The sequence below is a fragment of the Perca flavescens genome, chromosome 7, assembly GCF_004354835.1.
Source record: "Perca flavescens isolate YP-PL-M2 chromosome 7, PFLA_1.0, whole genome shotgun sequence".
NCBI lineage: Eukaryota > Metazoa > Chordata > Actinopteri > Perciformes > Percidae > Perca > Perca flavescens.
In genome coordinates this window covers 34,564,313-34,583,273 of record NC_041337.1, presented here as the reverse complement: position 1 = coordinate 34,583,273, position 18,961 = coordinate 34,564,313, and the positions used below count along the sequence as shown (strand labels likewise).

General features: G+C 42.7%; 1 protein-coding gene across 4 annotated transcripts in view; it reads right to left on the bottom strand.

The window, feature by feature from the left end:
• Window positions 1-471: 471 nt before the first annotated feature.
• The window catches only part of LOC114558903 (uncharacterized), a 22,100-nt gene continuing 3,610 nt past the window's right edge, over window positions 472-18,961 (bottom strand). For 3 of the 4 annotated variants that reach the window (XM_028583195.1, XM_028583194.1, XM_028583196.1), the window contains 7 exons: window positions 17,742-18,885; window positions 11,824-11,958; window positions 8,478-8,652; window positions 7,286-7,384; window positions 6,687-6,778; window positions 3,930-4,070; window positions 472-906 (listed from right to left, as the gene is read on the bottom strand). In XM_028583195.1, the coding sequence (XP_028438996.1) occupies window positions 730-906; window positions 3,930-4,070; window positions 6,687-6,778; window positions 7,286-7,384; window positions 8,478-8,652; window positions 11,824-11,958; window positions 17,742-18,885 (1,963 nt within the window). In that variant the 3' untranslated portion in view covers window positions 472-729. The remainder of the gene's footprint in view (window positions 907-3,929; window positions 4,071-6,686; window positions 6,779-7,285; window positions 7,385-8,477; window positions 8,653-11,823; window positions 11,959-17,741; window positions 18,886-18,961) is intronic. The other variant, XM_028583197.1, reaches the window with a different exon arrangement.

The window sequence follows — 18,961 nt, the reverse complement described above, 5'->3', positions numbered from 1 at the left end:
AAAAAACTATTTTTAATAGAGTTTGTCCAATGCGTATTTTTTACAAATAAGAAAGCAAAAAAAGAAACTGTACTATTCCTTTAAAGGTGCCCTGCCACACGTATTTCATGACTTTGTGGTGATGTCTGAAGTTCTACCCTGGACTCTGTAAAACATTTTTGTGGAAAAAATGCCTTGGTTACCTTGTTTCAAGCCATTCTAGCGCGGTATAGAAAGCCTATAGGAAGACTCAGCTCGATTTGTGCCAGTTCTCATTAATATTCAACGAGCTAAGCTGCTTGACTCTGATTGGCTAACAGCTAGCCAATGAGAGCCTGGCTATCAGCATCCTTTACCCAGCCCAACTGGGCGAGCTCATGAATAGTAATGAGCTCAGGCAGTATGATGTCAGACTGACCAGCTGTTGTGATTGGTCTGATTTCTCTGCTTATTTCTTTTCAGTGGCTAGAGGTGACAGAGGAGGTAGCAGTTCATTTTCACATTCACCACATAACACAAACACATATGGACCTGACATATTTCAAAAAATGCAAGTAAAACGTTTTTGTGAGGCAGGGCACCTATAATGTGACAAGTTATCACATTATTCAGCAGTTATTACACTACCTATGACAAACAAATCCCGGTCATTCTCCTGGGTCGACTGATGTTCCCGTAGAAGTCCCGAGCCGGTTCCATGTGGATGTTCGGAGACAGGCAGTAGGTCAAGGTTCGCATCTGAAGCTGCTCCTATACGTTGGCTGGTTCGTCTACTCCCTGCAGCCCCCCAATCATGGAGCCCAGGGTGCCGTAGCCGCCGTTGTAATGCTCCATGTGAGCCGCCACGCTCAGGCCGGGCCGGTCTGAGGAGGGAAGGGAGACTGCGGTGGTGGTGTTCTCACTGAGGCTCTGCACTGTCACTGATGACTGGCATAGAGGTACGTATGTGAGGGAAACTCATGACATATGTATGCATGTAAATAACATTTCCTACAATTTCATAAAAGATTAAAAAAACGTAAACATTGTACATTGTGCACTGTGCTGGCGGCAAACTTATTAAGTTCTTCACATAAAATCATTGTGTCACTGGGTGGAGCCATCCAACCATAAATAACTAGGGCTGGGTTAAAATAATCGATTCTCTAACCAGGGGTGGAGGGACGTTGTAAACATTTGGGGCTTAGCCCAAACCAATGGGGGGGAGGGGGGAGGGGGCAGCGATATTACAAATCCCACTATGGCCACGCCAAGACCTGCCCTTCAATAGCATTCACACACTACTATTGGCCAGGCATCCATGCTTAAATTTACCGGTCCTATCCCCTGACCAATCCTTTAACCTTAACCACTCGAGGTGAAATGCCTAACCCCAACCAATCGAGCTGCTTCGTACGGCGGGTCTTGGCGTGGCCATAGTGGGATTCGTAATTTTGCAGGGGGGCATGCTCCATTTACGCCAGCTATTTTCAAGCCATTTGATTAAAGAATGCCACATAAAGGCTGATTTATGGCTGTAGGTAGGCTCCATGCTGACGTAGCGAGTGAGAGAGTAATGCTGCGTTCCAGACACAATTGTTAGCCTATAAGTTACGACTTCAAGTCACGACTCACAACTTGGTAGCGTTCCTGGGTTCAGGTTAGGCTGCCTAACGTTAACGTTAGCTAACGGCTACCTAACGCTGACGTTAGCGAGCACTAGCGGATACTAGCAATTTCTAGTCGGCAAATTAATTTGGGCTTCATTTAATCAACATACTGTAACTGTAGTAGTACACAATCATATGTGTATTGTTTTGATTACAATGTGCGGAATCACTTTACATTGCCTATTTATGTCTATTTAAGCACACACGGAGATGAGAAGGGTATGTATTGACTTGTCTTACTCTGGGGGTTACAGTGAATAAGCTAAATTCCCAATAAGTCGGTGTGTTCCTTTAAGTATATTCGTTCAGTATCTCATCTTATGTTCATCCGACTGTTGAGAAAAATGTATTTCTATTTCTCACCGTTAATCACCGGCGTCTGTACAGTGTCAACATGGGGCGCCATTGTTGTTTATGTGTGTGTGTGACGTCAAAAACTGTAACTGGGAGTACAACCATCTGGTACGAGTTCATGGGTAATAAGTTACAGGTTTGACTGCTGTTCCAGGGCGCTTTTACCGGGAGAAGGTCGTGAAAACACGAGTTACGGGCTGCCTGGAACGCACCATTAGCTTTGGAGGGAGTACCTCTGTGCTTTCTGACCACGGCCGTGAAGCTGTAGCATGAAAAGTTAACCCTCTCCTCGATTTTATTTAGTTCACGGTAGGGCTGTCAACGAATATTCTAAATTCGAATATATATTCGAATAGTTTTTAAAAACGAATTTCGAAGGTGAAAATTAATATTCAAATAAAAAAAAAATAAAAAATGTGGAAAAAAACGCTTGCGGTAGCAGAGGCTGTCCGGCTGTCTGCTTTGCTAGCGCGCCTGAAAGTCGTTACATACCGGACGCAGCCCAGCTGACGCATGCAAATGTGACATCATGAGATCACCGTGACTATTTATACCTGCGCTGGTGGTCGCGACACTAGCTGCAGTCTTCTTGAACAGAGGTGGCACTAATGAGCAAAGGCTACCAACGCTGCCCTTTCTACGGACTAGAAAAAGAAGAAGAAAAAGGTAAACAACGGCAGAACTGGCAGCAGCATTGACATCAATGCTTCACTTTGATTCAATGACCTACTTGGTGGGATCGAGCCTTTCGTTCACCATAAAAGAACTCATCTTAACCCGGTAAGTTTACCAGAGAGACCTGCAGTCACTCTGAGAGTCCTGGCATCAGGTTGTCGGCGAACTCATTCAGGCTCCTGTTTCCGCTTTGTCGCGCGCGATGAAAAAAACAGTCGTGCGCGAAGGCGCGACCTCGGCTCGAGCGCCATAAATCGCGCCGGCCAGATATTACATCATTTTGACATCACGATGTCGTGCGCCACCTTGTGATGTTCGAATAGTTTGAATATTCTGTGTTTTTTTAGAGGGAATATTTGAACGTCATTTTTGAGCAATTTTGACAGAGAACCCAGAAACGAACAGGTGGAAATGAGATACTCCCAAGCCACGGCCAAGCGGACCAATCACAGTTGTCTGCATCGCCGCGGCATGTAGTTACATTACTGGGAAGATGCATGACAGGCTACGGCGTAGGGTCCGAGTCTACGCGTACCTACGTACGTACCCACGGCGCTGATTCAACGCAGAATCATAAATCAAGCTTAAGGCTCTGCGTAGAGCTACTGTACATACAAGCATAAATCAGCCTTTAAAGGACAAATCCGGTGCAAAATGACCCTACGGGTTAATAACACGTGTGTACCGAGTTTGACCGTTCTCTGGGATATATTTTCATGCTAATCGAATGTGACCAGTTTTCCCATCTTGGGAAAACAGTCCGACTGGTCGAACAATGAACGCTGTGCAACGTGATTGGGAAACCACGGACCATGGGAGATTTCAAGTGACGATTCAGCTCATGTTGCACGCCGTTCGTCGTTTGACTGGCCGAGACTGTTTTCCCAAGATGGTGCCCGCCTGTAAACTTGTAAAACTGTAAACAGTTTATTAAAAAACTCTTTTTTTAAATAAACTGTCTGTACAATTACAAAGTTCTCGATTCTTCTGTTTACATGTAGGGACCTTCATTATGCTACCGTGGAAGTGTGGTGCTATTTTGAGCCTTGTTAGTGGTGTAGAAATAGAGATTTATTTTTACTTTACCCTCTGCCCCGACGACTAGCGTTATAAGCTAATTAGAGGTTTGCGCTAAAACTGGTCACATTGGATTATCATGAAAACATATCCCAGAGAACGGTTGACTTGGTAGACGTGTGTTATTAACCCCTAGGTTCATTTTGCGCCAGATTTGTCCTTTAATGGTGAACACATGGGAAAACTTTAACTCACATTGGCTGCAGAGACATCAGTGCCGGCCACTGTCTTCTTCTTTCTGGTCTTGTTAGGATTCCAGTGGCAAACCAGACTGTCATTCTGCACACTGTAGTTCTTATGGCCGATCAACCAGTATGTGTTCATTTTGCCTTTACCCTGGCACGGGACGGAAAGACACAAGAAAGGAGCAGTGACAATTAGGTGTGGTTACCAACCCGTCAGAGAAATGACTGTTAATGAGAAATCCAACTTGAAGGGTCTGTTCACCCAAATCAACAAAAAATCCATCCGATACCAAGGGCGCTTCCACACCTGTAGTTCGGTAGAATCGGTGCGATTTGGGGGTGAGGTTGCGTTCAAACTGTACTTTGTCAAACGCACCAAACATTGTAAACAAAAGTCACACGGTGGAAACGGTCGCTCGTCTATTGGACAGAATATCTGAGTGAAACTCTCCAACACTTACGTATATATCGGGTTTTCTGGTTTTTGCTTCACTGTTTGTAATATTTAAGAAGAAGAAGAACAATGTGATCAGCAAGTGAATGGGAGAGATGATGATGATGATGTCACACAGACGACCAGCGATGTGTGCTCAGAAGTCAGAATAGCTTATGGATCTGAAAGTTATCGTCCCTTAAATCATATAGAAGTCTTTAAAGCCCCAGTGTGTAACGTGTTTAGATGTCCATTATCAAAATCTGTGTTGCCCGTTCACAAACGTGTCCTTTTTCATGAATATTTACCACCACCATCAATTCCAAGTATTCCTTTTGGCCTAGACGCTTCATATTCATATCACATACTGCTGCGTCTTTCGTGTTTTCTCTGTCACATGATAAACTCACACTGCTAATGCTGCTAACGGGTATTGTAGCTTCCCGGCCTACGAGTTTTGAAGAAGGATACATGGAGGACCACACGTATTCAAAATCCAATTTTCAGGAACAGGAGTCTTGTTCTTGCGTGAAGCGTGAAGGCTACCGTAGCTGTAATACCTACTTTGAACTGCGTGGTGCGAGAGAGCTGATTGCGATATATGATCTCAACGCTAGATGGGAGAAATTCCTACACATTGGACCTTTAAATTGTGTGCAAAGTTGAAATGTCAGGCTAGTAAATGCTCTGTTTTTTGGTTCACTTCCTGTATTTGGGTCGGATCACGTTCTCACCTGAAGCGAACTGAACTCTAGAGGAGTGGTTCCCAACCTTTCTTCCTTGCCGCCCCCCCCTACTCATTTCTAAGAAAAGCTGAGCCCCCCCGAAACCTAAGTTGAGGTAACTCTCGAGATAGAGCCTTACTTTCTTTTTTGATACAGAGGAGTTATCAGCACTTTTACATTTCTCCGCCATGTTTCATTCCTAAAATAGTGATGCCGTGGCGGCAGGAAAAACGAGGATACAACTAAATATATCGTTTTCATACAGACTTTTGTATACATTATATATTCTAATGTATCATCATAATTTGTTTAACATGTGCAAATATATATATATATATATATATATATATATATATATATATATATTTTTTACCTCAACCTCAAACCAGATAAAGACTTGCGCCCCCCCTGTGATCTTTGCCGCCCCCCCTGGGGGTGCCCGGACCCCAGGTTGGGAACCACTGCTCTAGAGCACTCAGTGGCAAACAGAGACCCCCGTCTTTAAGCGGACTAGAGTTCGGTTGTTTGGTCCGCACCAGAGCTCAAATGAGCTTTCACATCGCCCCAAACCAACCGGACTATCAGATCAAATGCTCCAGGGTTCGGTTAAAACTGACCAAACTGCTCACGTGTGAAAGCAACCTGAATCTCACAAAAAAAAAGAAAGTTAAACACAAGAGTAGACAGTACTTGGACTGTATGAGAAACGAATGTTGATTTGTGTGAACGGACCCTTTCATTTTGTAAACTTTGTAAATAAAAAATTGTCCTGGGACATGACATAACATATGAAAACTGTGACTGAATTTAGTGATTTTACATTTGCAGTATGAGGCATGGATTTAAAGGAACACGCAGACTTATTGGGAATTTATCTTATTCACCGTAACCCCCAGAGTTAGACAAGTCCATACATACCCTTCAGCCTGCAGAACATGCAGGTGAATGGTTCCAGTAATCCTACTGCTCCGAATAAGTGACAAAATAACACCAACATGTTCCTATTTACATGTTGTGATTTATAGAGTCACAGCGTGTACCAATAACAACGTAACATGAGACACAGCCATCTTCTAACTGTAAACAGGAACTATATTCTCAGGCGGAAGAATAATGTACTTTGGCGGAGCAAGCCTGTCTGAGAATATAGTTCCCGGTTTGTTTACTGTTAGAAGATGGCTGTGTCTCATGTTACGTTGTTTTTTTGTACACGCTGTGACTCTACAAATCACAACATGTAAATAGGAACATGTTGGCGTTATTTTGTCACTTTTGTCACAATTCGGAGCAGTAGGCTAGCTGGAACCAGTCACCTGCAGGATCTGTGCTAGGCTAAGCTAATGCTGGAACCCTCAGACAGCGTTACAGCACGCACGGAGATGAGAAGGGTATGTATCAACTTGTCTTACTCAGGGGGTTACGGTGAATAAGACAAAGTCCCAATAAGTCGGCGTGTTCCTTTAAGTATATTCGTTCAGTATCTCATCTTATTTTCATCCGACTGTTGAGAAAAATCAACAGCTTCCTTGATGCAATAAGAAACCTAAGGTTTGACTGCCTCACTGCTACTCAGAAAAGGAGTTTGACGGCTCGGTTGGGATCTTTTTACCTTAACCTCGATCTCTCCGCGAAGCTGCAGCTCGTAGGCGTTGTCTTTGATCAGAGCCAAGTAGGTTTCGGAACTGGTGTGGATTCTTTGAGCTGACACATGAACAACAATACATACTGTCAAACACAACTGAGGTTTGGCCAAAGTCAATTAAGCAAGTGCGTAACTTTGGGTTCAACATTGGGGGTGGAGGGGGGCGTTTGAGATCTCCACTTTTGAACATTCAAATTTTGAGCATATCAAACACTTCATTTCCTGCATTCTGGTGATTTTTCTGCAACTATTTGTGCCTTTTCTGTATCAAGTTATGTTTCAAATGTCTTTATTTATGTAAAGGAAATTATAATAGGTTTTTGGAGTGGGTTGCACTGGCCAGTTTTGATTATTTGGAGGGTTTGTAACCCCCCATCCCCCCTTGTAAATTACGCTAATGCATCTACTTACAAATTTAAAATGACCATTACCATTACCAACAATGTATATATAAAAGCACATGTGTAAATTGTAGAAGTTATTAGAAAGTATATTTCAGAAGCGGACACAAACACACATGCACACAGATGACTGTGTTTGTGTGTTTCGTGTGCAGGTACACATACGCAGGCTGGTCGACTCCATTCTGGACGCCGTGTTGACAGTATCTCCAAACAGACAGTATCTTGGCATCTTGTAGCCGACTATTCCCGCCACACATGGACCTGAAGAACAAGGAGAAAAAAAGCTGCGCTTCACTGTGCTGCAGGAAGCTCGAACCGTATACCACAATGCAACAGGGCTGGAGAAAAATACAAACACATTTTCTCAAAGCCTCACCAGTAAAAGGATTCAAACAAATGTTCTAATTTAAATTTAAAAAAAAGGAAATTTGGACGGTGCAACAAGGCAGGCCTGCTTGGATCTTTCGGGGAATGATTGTAAAGATTTACAAAGAATATGTTTACGTCGTTTCCTCTCTAACTGGGACATTTTGGGACCGATTGGTGGAGATTGCTGTGGACAAAGTACACACGGAGATACACTGGTAAGAGCCAATGAGGTTTAACCATGTATCAGCTAATTTAAATAGCTCACGTTACTGTATTATGTCAACAGTTAACCTCATTTAATATTGGATGTGGTGTTATTTTTTGCAGGGTGCAAAAACAAGTTCCTTCCCGAGACTAATCTGCAGAGCCACCGTTGCTGCATCCGGAGCTTAGCGCCGCCCAATACGATTGTGATTGGTTTAAAGAAATGCTCCTATCCCAGAATGCATCTGTGGTGTACCCAGACCTTACTGCACCGCGTTGTGGAGATAGAGCTGGCGATGTGAGACCAGTACAAACCCAACTTGCTGCATTTTACAGGGAAGACTGATCTCATGAAGTGGCGTATGTATGACACGGCAATTCGTATGCCATTTTGGCGTGTTATCAAGACGCATAATCGCTTTTTAGAGTGTTTATCAACGCTCCTTGGCCTCCATTGACTTACATGCATTGCGATTGCGTGTCAATTTACGCAAAGTTCTCTTGAGAAAAGAACGGTATTGAGTAGTATGAAAGCCCGAAAATCTGAATAGGGAGGTTGGTTTGGGGGGGGGCATGGGTCAAACAACACAGGACCCTCACCCAGGACACCGGGGATCGTGTCCCGCGTGTTACATTTCCTAAACCCAACCTGTCCGCTGTATACAGTGTAGACATACACGCGGACAGCTTAAAATGCGTACAGATAACACGCCCACTCGGCTTTAGAAAGTGGTGTTTATGCGAAGTCATGATGTCACGTTGTACAGGGAGCTCCTCTCACCTGTGTGGATGCCGGCTCGGAGCTCCAGCCTGTGGTCGGGCATGTGAGGGATGGAGACCTGTCTGACGGCTGCTAACAGATCCAGCGCCATCTTTGCGATCTCATCGGCATGCCTATCGCCGTTCCTCTCAGGCAGACCGCTCACCACCATGTATGCATCCCCGATTGTCTCCACCTGGTTTGGTAGTTTGATAAAAAAAATGTTTGCTCAAAGTCAGGTGTAGAAATGGTTCACGTTGGGAAGGGAGCTGCACGATGTATATGCTCCTCTTAGGCATGAACGGAAGGAGGTGCCCAATCTAAAGAAAGCAAATAAGGATATTTTCTAAATCTTTCAAGAAAATAAATGCCGACTTTTAAGGTGTGTCACACTTGGTCTGTTTCGTTTGTAATGAAACCAAGATTTAACAAGACTGTTACATGTGCCTCTGGTGTGTGTGTGTGTGTCTTGTTTTCTCCCTCTGTGTGTCTCTCTCTCTCTCTCTCTCTCTCTCTCTCTCTCTCTCTCTCTGTGTCCCTCGTTCTGCCCTCCTCCCTCTGCCTGTTGCACACCTCAGCGTAACCAGTGCTCAGGTAGAGCGGGAAGGCAGAGAGTGAAGGGACAGAGGCACATGGAGAGCACACCAGCAGCACACTATGAATGAATGAATGAATGAATAAATGTATTGGTCGTAACCAAAGGGTAGGGTCAGAAGCTTCAGCTTATATCAGGCCCCTCCCCTTCTCACATTTTTAAGTTTGAGTAACAAACAAATTGTCAAGAAAAACATTTACAAGACAAGAACGATAAAATAAATGACACAAAAAAACTAAAGAACATACATACATATACCCATAAGGGTCAGTACTTATATACAGCACATTGCCACCATAAGGTGAATAATATCCTAAATAATGATGATAACCATAATGATAATAATGATGTTCATCATCACCATTATTTAATTAATACTACTCAATGTCTATACTTATCTAGTGCCATGTCTTTGAACCCTTTTTTTTTTATTTGAAGACATTCCTAGTAAGGACTTTCCTCCTCACCTTTTTTTTATGTACAACAAGCAGGTTTGCGTTTCCCGACCTCCATGCACAGTTTATTGTGCTAGTTTGGGCTGGAGTTTACCAGTAGTTCACTTATTTGTCTCTTTTTTTGTTGTTTTAGGATTAGTTTTTTAGGTAGTTTAGGGGGAGACGCGGGGAGCGATGGCCCACTGCGAGGTTGGTCCAGCGTCTTCCCATCTTTTTGCTCCTTTTGGCCCGGGTCTCCAGTCCCTTTTTGTTTCTCTTTGTTTGCTACTTTTGGGAATATTTTAACGTTATTTAATATAGCTTGTTGGTTAATTGTTAACCTTGTGTCTGGCATCCTTTTTTATATGTTGCATCCTCCAATCTCTTTTTAGCCTTGGTTAGTTTCTTGAAATGGAGGCCGTAACAAAAACAACATACACATGCATATGTTAAAGGGCTCAAAGTTTAAAATGTTGTAGAGCCCCGCTCTCCGCCCCTGGCCCTGAGGTGATATTATGAATCCCACTATGGCCTCATAAAGACCCGCCTTTCAATAGCATTTATTGGCCAGGCGTCCATGCTTAAGTAAGGTAACGTAACCCCATTTGTTCAGGTCCTATCCCCTGACCAATCGGCTATCCTAACCTTAACCACTCAAGGTCAAATGCCTAACCCCAACCAATCAAGCTGCTTCATAGGCGGGTCCGTTGTGGAAACGCTGCCGAATATCCAGAAGTTAAAGCCCGAGCAGGAACAATCTTTGCTGAGTTTTTGTTGGGGGCCATGATGTTGTGGCCCTCCTTCCCACAGGGTTCAGGAACAGTTTGATTTTCCAGCTTGCTCTGTTAGTGGTGAAGGAGTTGGCTAAGGCTAACGCTAGCGATGCTAATGCTAAATGTAAGCCGATAGTTGTTGTCGTCTGCCTCCCCTCTTGTTGCCATTGACATATATATAATGGACCAATAGACCCCGTGTCTCTGGACGGAGACCAGTGAAGGCTATTAGAAGCACTTTTCCGGTGATCTCTTGCTTTACTGAGCAGCTTCAAACTGAGAGAGACAACGTAAATGTGACGTGAGCAACGTGTCTGAAAGTTGTAAATCTTTTGGTAGCTGTGCCAAGAGAAATCTCAATCATTTCCAATCTTACAGAGACGGAGAGCGTAGGTATATGTAAGGAGATAACATAGACACAGGCTAATTATTGATCACTAACATGCTAGTTAACATTAGTCATTAAAGCTAAACAGCTAATGGAAGTCCAAACTGCCTGTGAGCTTCTCCTGTACTGTACAGTAATTCCTCTACTGTGTGACAATAAGTCTCGTGGTTATGACAAAATCGTTTTTATTTTTATAAAAGCGTCTGCTACTGAGCCATAACGTGAGCTACAAGGTAATGGAGCCTTTTATACATTGTCGTGTTTCTTTAGAAATAAACAACGGACAAATAGAGTCTTTAAACGCTTAAAAAAAAAAATGACGGTCAGTGGAATGCTAACAGGAGGTGATACCTTTGTAGCAACAAAATGGCGCCATCGGAGTTTCGAGTTCTGAAGCGAAGCTTACCCCCCTTGGTTGTTGCACATGCCCATAACATACATCACGACCAAACGTTAGCGATTGGTTCTGGCAGATCCAGAGTGGCTCCGGGGAGATCCAATAGTTTTAAACTTCAACAGAGTACCCGCCTTTAAGGAAGTTAACACTTGTCAATGGAGAGTGGCCAGACTCTCTGGACTAATGAAATGGACCAGAGTCTGGTAGGACCAGACTAGTGGACCAGAGTCTGGTAGGACCAGGCTAGTAGACCAGAGTCTGGTAGGACCAGGCTAATGGACCAGGCTAGTGGACCAGAGTCTAGTAGGACCAGGCTAGTGGACCAGAGTCTGGTAGGACCAGGCTAGTGGACCAGACTCTGGTAGGACCAGGCTAATGGACCAGGCTAGTGGACCAGAGTCTAGTAGGACCAGGCTAATGGACCAGAGTCTAGTAGGACCAGGCTAGTGGACCAGAGTCTGGTAGGACCAGGCTAGTGGACCAGAGTCTAGTAGGACCAGGCTAGTGGACCAGAGTCTGGTAGGACCAGGCTAGTGGACCAGAGTCTAGTAGGACCAGGCTACTATCAGAGCTGTAGTGGACCAGAAATAGAACTGAGTACTCTTTCAAGTAAACGGACAATGTGAACGCAAAGAGAACTGAGTCCCTTATCTGTTGGTCCACACGTTTGGTTTGTTTTAAAAGCGGACTATACAAGACCTTTTTAAAAGTAGCCTCCAATTTTAGAGGCAAAAGGCAGTGTGTAAGTTTTCTGTGCATGCCTTGATATGTCACGTTTACCTTGTAGACATTGTAGGAGTCGATGCGTGTGTCGAAGCACATGTAGAGGTTGTTGAGCATCTCCACCACTTGCAGAGGGGCACAGGACGCAGAGATGGAGGTGAAGCCCACGATGTCGGAGAAAAAAATGGTGACCTGGAACAAAATGCAAAGACGGGTTCGGTTGTACTGGACAAAACTGGGCAAAAATAATACAGCCTATTATTACACAGTCCAACTAGCAAAAACTAATGCAGTCCAACACAACAATCTTACTATTCTTGTTAGGATAATTATTTATCATATTATGGGTGGTGATGGTGCAGTGGATATGACCCGTACCTTTGGTGTGGGAGACCTGGGTTCGATTCCCACTGTGATACCTCAACCAATGTGTCCCTGAGGAAGACACTAAACCCCCTAGTTGCTCCATGGGCATGTGACATCTGCAACATCTGACATATATAGCAACTGTAAGACGCTTTGGATAAAAGCGTCAGCTAAATGACATGTAATGTAATGTTATCAAAAAATTGAGTTCTCTTAAAAGTTTGTTTACTTGCAAGTAGAGCCAGTTTACAGCACTTCAGTATAAGTACAGATAATGACTGTCGATAGTCTTTAACGGTAGCTTTTTATATGGAAACGGGAGTAATATCACACAGAGAAACTCTCTTATCCGTGGTCAGGCTTGACATCTCCTCCGCATGCCCTGCCCTCAGGGGTTTTCTGTGCTTTCCGTAAGGTCAGTGATAATCAGGATTATCACATGAGAAACAGAAATGGATGCACAGTTTCTTATGCAAATAGTTTAACACTAAAATGAAGCAAAGACTATAGCAAGCATAACTTTTCTAACAATCCTCCTACTGTCAGTGTTGTAATGTAACAAAGTGCAACTCGCTACTGTACTAAAGTAGAATTTTCACATATCTGTACTTTACATCGTTATTTATATTTCCGGAAACTTTTACTTATACTCCACTACATTTCCCCTGAGCATCTTCGTTACTACAAAATAAAATCAGAAGAAATTTGTTACACTGGAAAAGAAAGCATGTTTTTGCAAATCGCTGCTCCTTAAATTGCCAAGATACAGCACGCTCCATTCCAGTTGGTGACCTAATGCCTGTTTGTTGCCAAGCGGCTAAAAAAAACTAAAGAAGAGGAGGAAGCATAATAACTGGTGATCATGAAAGCACCTGGTGCAGGTTCTGCCGCAATGATAACAGACGATGATCAAGATAACGTCACGCACCTTTGGCCGTAAAGTTCATAATCAAAGTTTTTTTTACTTTTACTTCTAATACTTAAGTACATTTTATATCAGAACATTACTTTTGATACTTAAGTACAGTGAATATCAGATAAGACTTTTACTCAAGTAATATTCCAAAAGGAGACTTTGACTTCTACCAAAGTCATTTTCTGGTAGTACTTTATACAAACTCCCTACTGTGCCAGGGCTTAACATTAACTTTTTGAGGCACTTGTCCTTTGGACAAGTACATTTACGTTTCACTTGTCCATGCACAAAAGTCACTTGTCCGGGTAAAGATTCATTTTATTTTATAAAAAATTTTGCTAATGCAGAATTTGAACAAACCTTTGAAAGCATCCAAACACTATCAATATTAATAACATTCTGTTGAAACCGTAGAAACAAACGACTCCCAACAAAAGATTTCCCATTCAACAAGAAAAAAGGTTCTCCAGACTTCATAATACAAAGTAATATGTTGCACGCCGGTGTGCAGAAGTTAATATATTGAGATTCTAAGTCAATATTTTAAAGGTTTGTCATTACTTTCAGATTCCTAGTCAATATTCTAAGTTACTAAGTCAATATATTGAGATATTAAGTTGATACTTGGAGATGTTGAGTCAATTTATCGAGATTGTAAGTCAATATTTTAAATTTTCTCATTGGTTTGAGATTCTTAGTCAATATTCTGAGTTACTAAGTCAGTATATTGAGATACTAAGTCAATATTTTGAGGTAAGTCAATATATTGAGATACTAAGTCAATATTTTGAGATAAATTAATATATTGGACTCCCTTGAAAAAGAGGTTTTTAATCTCAATGGGACTTTCCTGGTTAAATAAAGGTAAAATAAAAAAATTGAGATACTAAGTCAATATATTGAGATTCTAAGTCAATATTTTACATTTTCTCATTACTTTGAGATTTTTAATTTATATTCTAAGATACTAATATTTTGACCAGAGGTAGTGGTGACTTGAACTTATACTATATCTAAAATAATTTTGTAGACATAACAATGGATTTTGCCACTAAATGTTGGTCTTTTTTTTATACAATTTCACTAATTTCTACCCAGCAGAGACTGATTTAGAGATTTTTTAAAAGGTGTAGCTACTTTACAGTTGATTATTACCTGATATTTAATCCGCATATTATTTATTTGTTTCAAAAAGTAGCACAAAGAAATGACATTATAGAACGGCAAAAACGACCACTAGATGGGAAAATGGGTATTTTACAACAACTTTGAATGCAGCACGAGGATGGCGAGGCCAATTTCAAGTGAACGCAACATCTGTGTTTTTCCGACAACAGCAACTACACACTGTCATACGTTCCTTTCCAGTGAAATACACAGATAGAATCTAGATGTCAATATTATTCAGAAAAGTTTTTAGCCATTTTCAGAAAATAGTGCCAACCATTAGTCAAAATTGTTTCATACTGCATTTTGGAAATGCTTTTCCATGGTTACATATCCGATTTCATTTGTAATACCACCTCACTTTTATAGTTATGGTCCTGTGGCTCAGCATTAAAGTATTTTTTCTCAGAAATGTTGGTGTCTTTCTATTTATTTATTATTATAATTCAGTGTATCGCCTACCATGATGGTTTCAAAATGATGTAAAAATGCACCGTTAGCACGGTAGAATAACGTTTAAAAAAAAAGTATGTTAAAAGGGGGCCAGGCACCCCTAAAGCTCTGATCCTAGAATGGCCCCTGGTCTCGTCTCTTTGTTTTTACCAGATCCCTCCGCAATAATTGGCATCTTTGATCATGATCATTTTTAGTGCTGCATGTACGTGCTGTGTGCCTGTCTCAAGTAAAGCTCAAAGTCTAGGAACACCTCTGATTGGTGGACTTGGTGGATTGTAATTTGTTAAGTATGTGCAATACACTCTGCACTTTGTCGATTTTTGTATTATTTTATTTCGTCTCTCTTTATCGTCTTTGTTCAGTTCTTATTTCAAGTATTGTTCTTGTTGTACACTTCTGGATCTTACACTTTCCCATATATGAATGTGTGTATGTGTTTCGGCGGACTGTAGAAACTGAATTGCCCCTTCGGGGGTAAATAAAGCTATCTGTATCTGTATGTGTATCTGTATCATTTACCCTCTGATTTCAGGGGGATCTTTACCAGGCATCATCCTTCTGGGATCAGCAAGTCATGTTTTACTTTTCTGGTTAGTTACAAAAAAGAAAAAGAATCGGTGGGTCCTACATTTTCTTTATCAAACACCCTAGAGCTACAAATCAGTTTGTGCCGAGGATCCTTTTCAGTAATATTCCCCCTGTGTGCAGAGTGCTTTTGGTACAGCTGCTTCAAACCTCTTCAATAAGCCAGACGCAATTTTCACCGAATTACTTGTTTTATCTGCTGATGAATATGGAACAGGGCAATTATAGGTAATTACGCCAACAATAGCAACAAAGGCAGGAAACGCACACATTCATTCATCCCGTTGGCAGATCTTGCAGAGGTAGCGCCCCACAACCCTTGCTACATTACAAGCTCTAAATTTACTCGGTTAAATGTTAGAAGTGAACGGGGAGCAGCGAGGGAAAGGGTTATTGTCCTATCTGTCTCCAACACTGTTGTCTAGGCTATTTCTTCCATTTGCCTTTAAGTAAGGTTTACAAATGTACTGCAGTGCCTTAGTTGCAGGATGTTGCAGGATGAGTTACCCTCATGTCATGGACATTAGTAAAAGTAAAACAAATGTATATTATCAGTCGCTGTTGCAGTGTTTTAAAATAAAAATCACTTTAACACAATCACAGTTCCATCAACACTTAAATACTGTGGTTTCCATCTCCTCATTATTCATAGAAAGAAAGATTGTGGAAAGAGGGAGCAGTTGTTTTCCAAGTAACAAATAATTTCAAGTCATTACTATGAAATCCACAGTCATGTCCCAAGTCAGAACCATAGACAGTGAAATAAATGGACACAGCGACGCCATAGACTTCGGCAGAGACCAGTGAAGGATATTAGAAGCACTTTTCCGGTGCTGGCTGAGCGTTACTGAGCAGCCTCAAACTGATCTTGACGACATAAATGTGACGTGAGCAACCAAAGTTGGAAGTCTTCTGGTAGCTGTGCCGAGAGAAATCTCAATCATTCCCAATCTTACAGAGACGGAGAGTGTGAGTAGCAGCTGTCCATGAGCGTAGGAGCAGGAGGAAAACGTTGCTGAAATATTTGGTTCCGATGCTTTCATGGTTTCTCTATGGGCTTCTCCCTTGACTGTATGATGCCTCCAAGTCCCCCCAATTGCCTGTGAGCTTCTCCTGATCCTATACGGTAATTCCTCCACTTTGCGACAGTAAGTCACGTAGTTATGACACAATCGTTAGCCTATGGGGCCATAACGTGAGATACAAGGTAATGGAACCTTTTATAAATTGTCGTGTTTCTTTAGAAATAAACTACGGACAAATAGAGTCTTTAAACGCTTCAGATGTAAAGATATTCACTGTCAAAGTGACGCCAAAACGAATGGGAGTCAATGGGATGCTAACGGGAGGTGATAGCTTGTTAGCCTCAGAATCTCCCTAAAGGAGGTACGCTTTCCGGATGCTCGCTTAATCCCTTGGTCAGAACTATTAAGTCTCAAGTCAAGAGCATCGACTGTAAAAATAAAAGACAAAACAGCAGTCAACCCCTGTTGTTTTGGGACTGCCGTTTTGAAGCCTTGAGTTTGGGAATTTGGATGTCGCCATCTTGGTTTCTTTGAACCGGACGTGGCGATTTTGACGAAAGCGTGGAGCTGGGGAGGATGCCATTGTTGTTTATGTGAAATGGCGCTGCGCTAAGCTAAACGCTAAAGAAGGAAAAGTTGCAGATTTTCAACCCTTCTGAAGTCATCCAGTGGAGATTAAACGTTAGCTTGTTCGGCAGAACACTGAACGGGACAATTTTTAGGTGACCAAATGTCCCAGTTAACTTTGCTGAAGTGAAAGCACACAGTGAGAGGGTCGAAGTGTAAGACAAAAACATTGACAACACCCAAAAACAAGTTGAGGTCTATTTTAATGTCTACAGTGTTAACATAGTTAGCATTGCTGATTGACAGGTCGGCATGTGCCAACTTTGAACTAACAAGCTAAACGCTGAATATGTCAAGTTTTTAATGAAATTTAGATTGTACAACAAGGAGGGTCTGCTTGGTTCTTTCGGGGAATGATTGTAAAGATTGACAAAGAATATGTTTAGCTCATTTCCTCTCTAACTGGGAGGTTTTGGGACTGATTGGTGGGATAGCTGTGGACGACTGGCGAGAGCTAATGAGGTTTAACCATGTATCAGCTAATTTAAATAGCTCACGTTACTGTGTTGTGTCAGCAGTTAACTTCATTTAATATTATATGAGGCGTTTTATTTTGGGGGGTGGCAAATGTTCCACCAAAACAAGTTCCTTCCCGAGACTATTCAGCAGAGCCACCGTCACTGCGTCGGGGAGCTTAGCGCCGTCCAAGACGGCTGTGATTGGTTTAAAGAAATGCAAACGAACCAGAGCATTTTTTTTCTCCTATGACCAGAATGCATCTTTGGTGTAGCCAAACCTTACTGCACAGCGCTGTGAAGATAAAGCTGGCTATGCGAGACTTATCTTGAGCCATCCTGACCCAGAATGCGAGAAGCAAAGATCAATGCACCAACCTTTTCATAGCTCTCCGCCTCGACATGTTTTTGCTGGCGGAGCTGCTTGGCAACCGACTTGGGCAGCATTTGGTGCAGCAGATCCTCAGCCAGCTGCCTCTGGCGCTTTAGGTCCTCAGTCTTCTCCTTCAAGCTCTGGGCGTAGTTCTGTATCCACTCCGTCATCTGCTTGAAGGAGAACATCACCACCGGGTAGATGAGGCAGGCAATGGCCAGCAGGCAGACCTTCATACTGAGGCCCGAAGACACGGATCGAGACTCCAGTCTGAGAGCGGGCACGGCACGATCAAACAAGCACCGCTGGGTGTTTGTCAGAGCCTGGATTCCAGTGTGAGACCCAGACAGAAGCTCCGTACCTGCTCCAGAGATCTGCCACAGACTCGTGTCAAAAATATAAGAATGTTTTACACGCTGGCTGGAGTTTAACTTGAAGTCTATGTTCTCTAACCAGCATTCGTTCAGTCGTTCTGTCATAACCCTGGCGAAGCCGAGGTAGCTTAGTTCGTAAGTCCACTTGTGTTGGAAGTCAGTGTGAGTTGCCACGTGGGGGAAGTCCATCAACTGGTGGTTGAGCTCTATGAATTTTATCAGAAGTCTTGCGGACAGTACATCTCTCCAGTTGTAATGCTGTTTGACTTTGACTAAAGTTTCTTCTGCCGTACCCCAGATGTCAAGAAGTCTTCCGATGGCCAGGGAGTAAGCAGAAGTACCGTTTTCACTCGTGCCGTTTGTATCCAATGAAGCGTTTAGGAATCCTTGAACACTCCACAGCATCTCCTGGCAGAATCCAGCCAACTCAACACCACAAGGGACCCCGTGGCCATTGCTGTGACCCAACTTTTCACCACAGAGATGATCGAACACAGGAAACACAACCTCTGAAAAACTGGCCTTCAATGTCTCATTTGCCACGTCTTTGGCGAATAAGCGTCTCATGTTTTGAAGCTTCCTGACGAGTTGCAGGATGGCTATCGTCCTGCAGGAAGTCAGCTCGTTGTAGGCGCCCTCTGTGGTGTGCAGCAGGTCAAAGTTGGAGCTGAGGTCGATGGATACGGAGCCAAGCAGGGCGAGGAAAGAGAGGACGCAGGCTGTCAAAATCCGACGCACAGTGCGACTACTGCCAGACAGGGAAAATATGGAACACCTGGAAACACAGGAACACGACTAGTGAATTACTGAGGGAGGCTTACGTACAAAGAATTGATTATTTGACAGCAAGT